The sequence below is a fragment of the Uloborus diversus genome, chromosome 2 (assembly GCF_026930045.1).
Source record: "Uloborus diversus isolate 005 chromosome 2, Udiv.v.3.1, whole genome shotgun sequence".
In the NCBI taxonomy this organism is placed as follows: domain Eukaryota; kingdom Metazoa; phylum Arthropoda; class Arachnida; order Araneae; family Uloboridae; genus Uloborus; species Uloborus diversus.
The window spans coordinates 78,387,872-78,400,049 of NC_072732.1; the positions used below are offsets into that span (position 1 = coordinate 78,387,872).

General features: G+C 30.6%; 1 protein-coding gene across 1 annotated transcript in view; it reads left to right on the forward strand.

Moving 5' to 3' along the window:
* The window catches only part of LOC129235243 (zinc finger protein 330 homolog), a 32,896-nt gene extending 21,307 nt beyond the window's left edge, over positions 1-11,589 (forward strand). The window contains 2 exon segments of the mRNA XM_054868953.1: positions 937-1,023; positions 11,404-11,589. Coding sequence (XP_054724928.1) covers positions 937-1,023; positions 11,404-11,525 — 209 coding nt within the window. The 3' untranslated portion in view covers positions 11,526-11,589.
* The last annotated feature ends 589 nt before the right edge of the window (positions 11,590-12,178 follow it).

A 12,178-nucleotide genomic window follows, 5' to 3' on the forward strand; every position in this document is an offset into this window, starting at 1 on the left:
GCTGCTGATTATTTTTAACTAAAACTAATTTAATATTTGCTTTGCTTTTTGTATCATAGTTTATGACAACAGGAGCTGAAAGTGTTAGTATTTTCAAATTATAAATGGATGCTCTCAAAGGAATGTTTTCGTTTTTGACAAAACAAATCTTTAACAAAAATGGTTTTATTGCACCAAAATATGAGATTTATTATTATTATTACTGTTTTTTTTTTTGTGATTGCTATATTGCATTTTATTCTTTCACATTAAAAATTTTTATTACTGTATTGTTGAAAGGTGTTTCTTTGTTCGGATTTTATTTCCATACTTTCGTAAATAATATTTTTGTTTCCACCAGTTTATTTTTCATGCTGTTGATTGTCAGCTTGTTTCTTTTGTCTTGTTTTTTCGAGGCAGTCTTTCATTAAATCCCTTTAATACTTCAAAAGTGCTGTTAATTTTTGGGACAGTTTTAAATCAAAAATACTGTTAGTTTATTTTACATTAGAAATAAAGTTTACGCTAAGTGTTTCGTCGTGACGTGTGTGTAGTCCTATCTCTTCCTATTTTTTCCTACTTTTTTAAGTGATTTTGTTCCTACTTTTCCTATTTTTTAAATTTTTGATTCCTTATTTCCTACTTTTTTCCGCCAAAAAACCACTTCGGGGTCTGTAGGGGGAATTTAGAGTAGGAATTTCCAATAGTATCCAAAGGCCAATTTTAACCTTTTGCCGCTTTAAGTAAGGCTTTCTCTATGTGATCCCTTCATCATTCTTTTATTAGGAAATTATCTCCATATTTTGTTCTTCATTACTAACTTACTGCTCGTTGAGTTTATTTAGTGGGCATAAAATTTCGTAGGTGTGCATAAAAAATACTCTCATTCACAGGCGGCAAGAAGATATATAATATATTCATTACTTGTGTGATTAAAGTAAAAAAATTTATTTATAGTTCGTAAACATGATTATGGTCGGCAAGCCACAGGTGCTGGAGAAAATGGATATAGTGATGAAGATGAAGGAGCTTGTGGGTACTCAGGTATAATGCTTTACTCTACTATTTTCAAAACACTTTTTTTTCCCCCAATTTTTGTCAGTTGTGGTAGTTTCATGTTGGAATTAGCTTGTTTGATTTTTTAAACCGTATAGCTGAACACGCACACAAAAAAACACTCTTAGTAACATTGCTTGTGGCTAATCAGGCTTTATATTTAATTCAATGCAAAGTCACAAACAAGTATTGAAAGGAAGCTCAAAAGACTACTGCTGGCTACATATTTTTAGGAGAACATTGGTTTAATTCCTCCTTTCAAATTAAAATTTTTCTGCGCAATATTTGTAACAAAAAAAAAGGCTAAAGATTAGCATGGTTTGAAGGGAAACCAGAGCATCATTTGAAACAAAAAGTAAATAGCTGATTCAAAATTTTCTGGAAAAGTACTTAAAACTATTTTTTTTATAAATATCAAAACTAGCATTTCTTTACCATTATTTTGCCATTATTTTTAAATATGTTTGAAAAATGTTTGAAATTCAAAAATGTTCAGGGAAAGATGAATATTGAAGAATTTTAAAATTTTTGATTGCTATTACAGTGGAGTTCCGAAAACCCGAGGTAGTTGGGACTGACACTACCTCGGATTATCTGGAAAATTCTTGCAATTACAATTTTACACTATTTGGGTGACAAAAAGACTTACATACCTTTCACTTCCCCAATCCCCATACAAAGTATAGAAAGTATTGTAGGAACGAAATAATTTCACCTAAATTTTCATTTTAAGCACCCATGAATCTATTTTCAAAAGTGTTCTGAGGTGTCTAAATATTTATGTATGTAAAACCGTGTGAGCAACCAAAAAATCTAGTGTCTCTCCCCGAGTTCATTTCAATTAGTTTTGTTGAAAATTATCTTATCGGTAGTAAAGTGAATATTTCATGTCATTTGATGAGTGCTGACATCACAGCCGTCGCAACTGTTCTTTATTACTTTACTGTAAGCAGTTAATGAAGTTTTAAATAGTAAAAGCCTTAGATTTGTAGATAACAAAAATCATCTTTACTTATAAAAAATGTTTGTTATTTAATATGCATTCAAGAAACGATCTGATGTGGTATTAGTGATGTGGATCGGGTAAATACCCAGCGGGTAGCTAAATATTTTTTGGGTATTTACCCAAGGCCTGGGTAAATACCCAAAAACTGGGTATTTTACAAAAATGTAAAAAGCGAATGGGAAATTTTTTTTTAAATCAAAATATGGAATAACTGGTAAAATTAATACATACATATGTATTACACAATTTATAATATTTTTTATTGAAAAACTTGATGAAATTATGAAAGAAACATATCGTGTGAACCAAAGAATCTTTCTTTTCAACGTCATAATTGGAGAAGTATAAGCAATTCAATGATGAACTTCAGGATTTCAAAATCACAATCTAGGTTAGTCATATCCAAAATGGAAAGAAAAAAAAAAGGAAGCATGAGGGATGTTTGGAAGAATAAACTGAGAAGTTATTAAGACTATGATGTTACGTATTTTATTGCTGTTTAAGTGATAACGTGGCAAATATAGAAACAGTTTTCACATTAATAAGCAAACAACAAATCAAAATACTGTTTTCCGTTGCCTTGCTCATTTGCATTTGCTCCTTGATACTTCATGATGAAAATTTATTCAAACTATTTTTATTAACATTTTGTTACATTTTGATGTCATGCAGGGATTACTGGGTTATAAAAGACTAGGACCTTAAAAAATTGATGCTTACTTTTTTTGTAACCAGTTAAACTTTTTACTTTTTGTAGAATGGCTTTTTATATCTTAAATTAGGCTACCAACATTGTGTGATTAGGCATATCCAACACATTTAATGTGAATATCATATTAGATTGCTGCGTTGTTTCACACAATAATTCTTTAAATATGTGATCAAAATATAATTTTTGGGAAAAAATTTATTGTTTTGTATATGGTTGGTTACATATATACATAGTGGAATACATACAGAAAAGTATTTTAGTTGAATATAAAGCATACAAGCCCATAATAGCCCGGGTAAATACCCATTTTGTGTATTTACCCCTAAAAATAAATATCCAGGTATTTTACATCACTATGTGGTATACACATCGAATATTTTACTTTTACTCTAATAATATACAGAAAATCTCGTATTTTTTAAAAAACTAAATTTTTTGCTGCCTTTCTCTTTCAAGACATCTAGAAAAAAAGCGAATATATTTATAATTTCAAAACCTAATTTTGTTCCATGAAGAAACGGGAAGGAGGGGGGTTTCATTCTTACTAGCAGGGAAAATAACCAAACTTTTTTTGATACCTCAAACTAAGTGGAAGCTTGGACTTTTGAGACTCAGATTTTCGAAACTCTACTGTAGTTTTATTTTTATTGTTATATCCTTTTTAACTTCATACATAAAAAAGTCTTGTATGCTTTCGTATATGATTCAAGGACAACTACCCTGGTGCATTCTAGTTACTAGATCGAAAAACATATTACACATCTCGAAGAATCTTGCCACAACTGAAACAAAATCTTGAGGCATTAATTTTGTAAAAGCAATAAGTTATGATACTTTTTAGTTCAGTGTTTATAATATTCATTGAATCAACAATAGGGTGGGCCGAAAAAACTTTTTTTGGAAATCTGTTTTCGGATAATGCGGAAAAGTTGCTATATGGGCCCGTTATTACCCATAAAAAATTTCGCTAAATTTGTTTAATATTTAGCCGGCGCTATTTGACCTTGAAAACTGAAAAAAGGGACAAAAATGCATTTTTTCCAAAAAAAAAAAAGGGGGGAGTCAAAAATAAAAGTTTGAAGCTAGTTTCAGCAAACATTAGAAGTATCTGTCAACGAATTAGTTGAAATCCTCAAGGACTTTTATACATTTTGTAGAATATTTAGCTAGGCTCCTTTAAGACTAAAACATGGGAAAAATGAAAAAATATTTTTTTAAAGTAGTTTCAAAATAAGTAAATACTGAAATGTTACGCAATACGTTACTTAGAAAAAACAGTGAAAATTCAATCAATTTTATGCGACATTTGTACGCCAATTTTAAAAAATGCACACACTCAAATAAAAAATAGTTACATAAGATGCTAATTTTTTAATCTTTGGTTCCAATTATTTCTTCTGGATAATAAACGGCGCTCAACTGCTTGTATTATTCCTAAGATTATTTTATAACTATTTTATATATGTTTGACTTTCTGTGCCTCATACAGCTTTAGCAGCAGATCTAACTGGCGCTTCAAATAGAGCAGTGGCTAAAATTGCTACAGCAGTTCTCGCTGATTTCTCCTAAACAAAAAACAAAACTATATGGTCGATAAAAACAAAGTAAGGAGGGAAGTCGAAAAAAGGAGCGAGCTAAGAGAGAGGGATTTAAGAGCAGTTAAAGGGGGCAGCTATAAAGAGTTTGTATTTTGACGGCCGCAAAGATGACACTCTTCAAAAGACATCTGGCCATCAAAATTAGCATCTGAAGCACATGTAGCACTGATAATCAGGTAGCAAGTACATAGGTCATTTATCACTAACAGTTGGTGAAAGTGCAAAAAAAATTTCGCAAGGTATTATAGGCTTTGCAAAAAAGTATAATATAAGCTTGCTTAACTTATCGGTTATTGGATGCGACAGAACAAATGTAAATACGGGATAGAAAAGTGGAGTAATTCGTTTACTTGAGACATATCTCAAAAGACCTATACCGTGGAACATATGTCTGCTGCATACTAATGAGTTGCCACTGGGGCATCTTATTCTGGAATTGGACGGTTGCACAAAGGGCCACGTTCATATTCTGGAGCTATCGGACAACTTCTTAGAGATTGTAAAAAAAATCCGGTGGTCAAATTTGATAAAATTGACTGCAATCTTCTCGTTTTGGACATGGAAGATATAAAAAAATTTAAGTACTGAACAACAATATTTGTATAGAATCTGTCTTGCCGTAAAAGAGGGTAGTTGTCCTTCTAGCGTGACTGACAGTACCCAGGCAAACTCAGTCATTCGCGATGGCTGTCAACTGCAAACCGTTTGTTACGCTTGTATATAGACACTCCAACTCCATCAGAAAATCTTACAATGCTTGTAAAGTATGTAATGTTAGTTTATGCTCCAATGTGGTTTGAAATAAAAATGAAACAGAACTGCCAGTATGGTGCCCAACATTTTTTGAAAATGATTTCTCTTGCAAGGCAGTTTCCAGGCAACGTTAAGGAGATAATTTTCAAAGTTCTCTCACATAATGCATATTTCGCTCATCCTGAACAGCTACTGTTGACAATGTTGTTTGACTCAAGAAAATACATTCAGGAATTAGCTGTTAGGCGCATTCTGAACTCTAGAAATAAGAAGGCGAAGAGCTTGGATGGTGTACGATTTTTTAAGCGCCCTAAGTTCAATTTTGAAGCCGTTGATTTAGTTGATTGGGCAAACTGTGTTGTAACAGAGCCACCTCTTACAATGCATCTAAAAGACACAACAATTGAATGAAATGTGCAAAGAACAGCCTACAGAGTTCACTTTCGAGAAATTTGTGTGAAACTAATAACTGAAGCTGCAATAAAAGTTCGTGGTGAAACTGCACGAGATAGATACATTCGTGCCAAACTTCAAGCTAGGAAAGAACTTCCATCATTTGATAACAAAGGACAATATTATTCAAAAAAAAAAAAATCATTATGCATAAAGTATTATAAATCAAATTTGAAATTTTTTTTTTCAAAATTTTATTATCTCTATACGTAATTCTAGAAAATGTATGATACTATTGCGTGATAATAATTACTATGATTAGTAGTGCTATTTAATTAATTAATCTATGATTTAATTTTGAAAAATAATTTTCACATTGGTTTTTAAAGAAATTCAATATTTTTTCATTTTTCTCCAATTTTTTATGTTGGAAAGGAGCGGTTAAATGCTCATTAAATTAATGAAACATTTTATTGACTCGAACTGGCTCATTACATAACATTTTCGGTGCATTCCAGCAAAATATTTGAAATTTAGTTTTAAAAAATATTTTGACAAACATTCATTTTTCTCTTCTTTTTCGGTTTTTTAGTGTCAAATAGCGCCGGTTAGATATTTTTTAATATCCAAGAAATTTTTTGTGAGTGCTAACTAGCTCACTACGCAACTTTTGCGCGCTATCCAAAAATTTATTTCGAAAAAAAAAATTTCGGCCCACCCTAATCAACAATCTCTTTGATTTTTAAATCAGTGTGGCTTCCTGAATATTCTTAAATGTTTTTAAGTTTTGACTTTTTGATTATTTCTACTATTCATCTAAAATATATGCTATCAATCCCAAAATCAAAGAAGGGGAACATGTGCCTAAAATGTTACCCTGGATTTTCTCCCTATTCGGGGTATTACTTTGGAAAAGACGGAAAAAACTCTGTTAATATTTGGTTTCCCTATAGAATTTTCCAGTTGTTGGGGTGCTGGAAATTATCTCATTAAAAGAGTACAAATCCTCAGATCATGGTGAAACATTTGTTTCATGATTAAGTTCAGAAAAGCAGGGTTCGTACGCCCTTGAAAAACCTTGCAAAGTGCTTGAAAAAAAAGTTCATTTTCAAATGCTTGAAAACCATGAAAAATATTTAAACCTTGAAAAAGTTTCTTAGTGCATAAATTCTCTCAAAAATCATCGGATTGTGCTTAAAAGTTTTTAAAAAGTATTTCTCCAATGCAACTTTCTAAACATGTGTTTAATATGCAACATCGCGAAAAATTGCTTCTGTGTTTGGGATTTCAATCTTTTTGCATCTTTGTAAATATTTTGATATCTTTTACCACTGAAAGATATTTTCACATATGGTACCTTAGATTACTTTATTTTTTGTTTAATATCATTAATTAACAAAGGAATTAATTGGGAAACCATGACAGCATTGAACTTACTTGGATATCGCGAAAAATTGCTTCTGGTGTTTCAAATTTCAATCTTTTTGCATCTTGCAAATATTTAAATATATTGACTAATCAGATGTTATGTTCATACATACTACCTTAGATTATCATATTTTATGTTTAATTTTAGTAAAATATAAATTTATTTTATGGGAAACATGACAACATTGAACTTATTCGCAAATATTTTCTTCCCTTGTTTGAGATTTCAATCCTTTCGCATCTTCTATATTTTTTTATTTATATTTCTAAATTTTTTCAACTAGAAGTTGTTTTGGCACATGCTACATAAGATTAGTTTATTTTTATTTCAATAACTAAAGAATTAATTACTTTGGTCTTGTTTAATTATATACTTATTTATATTTGCAATTTTGAATTTAATTATCTTTAGCTAATTTTTGCTCATAACAGGTCTTTTGAAAAAAATTTAAATTTAAGCAATTGAGCACCTAACAAATTAACTTAAAGTTTGTATTTTAAATACAAAGTTGAATTATATAATTTTAAAGAAATGAATTGTATGCATGTCAAAAGTTATTGTTGTACACATGTATATTCAAGTAATAGGGGTTTTAGTTTTAAAAATACCCCCCCCCCTCGTCCCGATTTGCTCTTTAAAACTTTCAGGTAATTTTTTATGAACTCACAAATCACAATCACACCTGAATATTTTGCCTTTCTAAATTTAAATTCTAATTTTATCAATAACCCATTTGTTCCCAAAATAAAACTACTCTTTTGTCATAATATATATCAACTTTTTGTGAATCTTTTCAATTTCGAAATATGGCTCTATGAATCTGAACTTGCACATTTATTGACTATTACAAGTTATTCAGTGAAAGCTGAATAGACTCAAGTTTACATTCAGAGTGTTTATCACTTCTTAAGCAGCTTTTACATATTTTGAGTTGTGGAGACTAGACTGTGGACTTTCATAAATTTTACTTATTTACTAATTTTTAAATTTACTCAAGCACGGTTGAAATGCCTTATTGTTGATCAACTAATACATACAAATGAATAATTGATTTGCATACTTATAAATGATTTGCGAACCTCTAATATTTTAGAACTTAATAGTGCAACGTGAAATAACTTTCTGTATGGTGTTTTTGCCCTAACCGCCCTTATATTGTAATAAACCACGGTATTAATATTGGAAATAAATGTACTTTTTTGTATTATTTCCTTATTTCTATGTTAGCAGTAAATGAAATCTGCATACAATATTTTTAGTACAAATTTATGGTATTGCCTTGAAAAAAAACTTTTTTTGCCTTGAAAAGTGCTTGAATTTTTTTCTCCCTGAAGTTTGAACCCTGAAAAGCAATTTGATTGCTTCCCGTCCCATTGGCCAAGTTATTCAAATTTAATTTATTTTGGAAAAGGTTTAAAATGCCTATTTGATTTACTTTGTAATAATTATTTTAATGAAAAGTTTTAAAACTTTCTCGTTTATAATTGCAAAGCTCAGGGTTCATATACTTGGGGTTAAAAAAAATTCCCTGACTTTTCCAGGTTGTTTTTTAGAAAATTCCAGGTTACTTGCTTCATTCAAAATTACATTTAAACAGCAATAATTTCAAAATAATTGACATTGTTTAAAGTAGCAATGTGGAAGAACTGAAACTTTTCCCCTTAGATTTAAAAAATAATAATCTTGTTTTTTTTTCTGTTTGAAGTTTTTTTTTTAAATATTTTGTTCAAAATTGGTTTAATTTGTTTACTAGTGGTTGAAAACAATGTACTTTCAACTTATTTTAAGGTTTCTTCTCTTCGATGTCACATTTCATGCGTAATATTAGCGTTTTGCTGTAATGCAACTTTTGGTTTACAATACTTCTTTTTATTTTCTTATTAGTATGCAACATTGTAGCATATTGAGCAAAATACAAAGTTATTTTTCGGTATAAATATAATTAACTTGTTGGCATACCATACAATATATAATAACGAAAATCGACATCCACCGATCATGGGCCAATGCCAAAAATCATCAGTTTTTTTTTTCTGCATATTAAAGAATGCTTACATTAAAATTTTCCTTTTCTAGAAAATAATTATTTTTTTTAAATTCATAATTTATTGCACATTTTATGAAACTTTCAACAGTTTATATTGAGATAAACATCTGATTCTGTTTTTGGAAATTTATGTCTACTTCCACCGTGCAAAAGACCCACTACAACGCGATCTGACTTACACGAAATGACTATAACGTGAGGTTTTTTTTTTCCCCCAAGTAATGAATTTTTTTATTGCTGATGCAAATTGCTCGCCTGCAACATGAAATTTTTTGGAAAGGGGCGGCAGCGTATCGTTAGAATGGGTTTCGTTGACACTAAATGTTGGTTTTGTGAATGGACTTTCATCCGTTTAATATCACTGAAAGTGGAAGTTTACACACTGTATTAGTCTAAACTACGCATTGCTCTAGTTTGTACAAGTAACCACTCCGATTCTTAATGTTTTTTTTCATTCTACATATGAACGTTGATCAAGTAGAATGGCTCCCAAACGTGATTCTTCATCTAAAGTTGGCAAAAGGGGAAACAAAAAGAGAAAGTTTCTGACCATTAAAGAAAATGTCAAGATTATCGATATGCTTGAACAATTAAAAAGCGGATCGAAGGCAGCACGGCAATCAGGTATGAGGGAATCTTTGATACATGCATTTAAAATTCAAGAAAAGGAAACCGTAAAAATTCAGAACTTGGCTTTAATACTAAGGCTCGCAGAGTAGTGTCTGAACAAAATACAAACATCATGAAAATAGAAGCTGCTCTTTCATTGTGGCTTAAAGAGACCAAAAAGAGGGGTGTTGCCACACTGCATAAACCATCATCTTCATCCTTTTAAAAATTATAATTAAGTTTACGACATCTACAGTTCAGAGCTATTATAATGCAGTGATGTACTCAATGTAAGTACCATACAGTTTTAATTCATGTCTCTCATTGATCATTGATTTTGTGTTTCGTAGCAGTAATTTATGTAACATGTAATGCTTTTCCTAAAATGCAGTAAAAAAATCATTTCTTTATAAAATATACGATAATATATAGTTAAGAAATGGTTTTAGACAATTTAGGAGGTGTTAACACTTGTCTGAAATAATAAGGTATGCTTATAAAAACATTTCTAAACATACGTTGTTCCACAACACAAAATGTCGATTTGCGCGAGGGGTCTTGGAATGCATCCCTTGCGTAAGTCGGGATCCGACTGTATATGAAAGACTTAAGTGAAGAATTTAAGATAATTAGATTTTTGATTTTGTAGCATAAAAGTAGTTATAAATAATTAAAAGTCCTTTAAAAACTACAATTAAAACAAAATAGTCAGTTTTTAGCACATAAGAGTCTAGCTAGATCAATTAGAATTTAAAAAATTTTCTGTAGATAAAATTTTGTACTTTTTCAGAAAATAGTACCAAATTATCCGAAAAAAGTGGCACATTTTGCATTGTTTTCAATAGTTTGCAGTGCAATAAATATCCAAAGCCGTTTTCGGAAACTTTGGCACTTAAGAAGTCTTGTGTACTTCCATCTTTGGAATGATCAAATATGGCGGCTACGCAAAAAGAAAAAATAATTGAATTTGTAGCATGAAAACAGTTTAAAAATAATAAATCTTCATGAAACTACCATTCAGTTGAAAAGCTTTTATCACATTTGCATCCAAGGCAATGAGGATAAGATTAAATATTCATTTCTCAAAAAACTTGTTTAAAATAAGAAAATAAATAAATAATTAATAAATTTTGCAGCACATTTTGTGTTATTTTCTTTAGTTTGCAGGTAAAGAAAACATCCGATTCTGTTTTGTTTTTGGAAATTTAGGCATTTAACGATAGTGTCTACTCCATCTTGTGTATGACAAAAAATGGCGACTACATTTCACACGTTGCTAAAAAGACTTTACGATCAAAAAATGATTTTCCCTTATCAACCCCCCACCCCTTTCCTCATCTTCAGGCTTGTGCTTCCGAAGCAGTAAATTGTCTTCTCCCTTGTTGAGTTTGTGCATAATTCCTGTTCACCCTAGGATTTTTTTCTTGAGAACTATTGAGGGTCAAAAATGGCTACTGCGGAAGTTTTTTTGGGGGGGAGGGGGGTCGCCACTTTTTTTATTGCTACCCTCATTTTACATCAAAATTTTTACAATTTTTTTTCAGGAAAAATCGATAAAAATGAAGATTAGATCTCATAAAACAAAATTCCCTGGGGAAAAAATGGAAAAAAAAAATTTGGGGAGCCCCGACTTTTCCTTGACATTTTAACAATGTCATTTTCCCTGACAATTCCAGGTTTTCTCAGAGCTTTACGAACCCTGAAAGTTGTTCAAGTGTTCTGAGATTCAATGTTTGATGAGAAATTTGTAAATAGCATATGTTTCTTTTATGTTTAATATGCAATCAACTTATTATTTGAATGTAATTTTTTACTTAATAGGTTCATATAACAACTACAGTTATGATGTAGATGACAATGAAACCTCATCTGACGATGATGATGAAGACGATGATGACGATGAAGATGATGATGAAGATGAAGATGAAAAAGAGAAGACTTAAGCATAATTTTAAAAATTAAAAATTAACTGATGTATTGAAAATTTTTAGAAATAAAATGTTATTTATTTTCAATCATTATAGTATTAAATGGTTTAAGCGAACTCCGTTTTAGTATTTCTAAACATTGTTAAGCAAGCTATCAACCCCCATCCTATTGATTAAACAACTTAACAAGGGAGCCAATATTTGCTTTATAAAGCCATCACTATTCCAATTCTGAATTATGGTTCAAAGGCATGGGCAATGAACCAAAAGCACAAGTCTCTTTTGTTAAATCTTCGAAAGAAAAATTCTACGTGGCATTTTTGGGGGAGTGGAAATAAATGGAGTATGGAGAAAAAATTTATAACTTCAAACTGTACAGATGCTATGAAGATACCCACGTAGTAAAATACAGTGAAACCTGTGTAAGTTGAGCACTTGCGGTGAGTACTTTGGCGGTTAAGACAGGTGGTTAACTTATAAAGGGCGGTAATGATTTTTTTTTTAATTTTTTGTCATTTCTTGCACCATGTATTCATTTTTTGACGAATTCACCCTTACTCTTTCTGTTCAACTCACTTTCATTGTTTAACATTATGAAACACTAAAGTTTCTTTGGAATTTAAAACTTTTCGTCAAATCATTAAATTAGATTTACAGTTGCTTTAAAA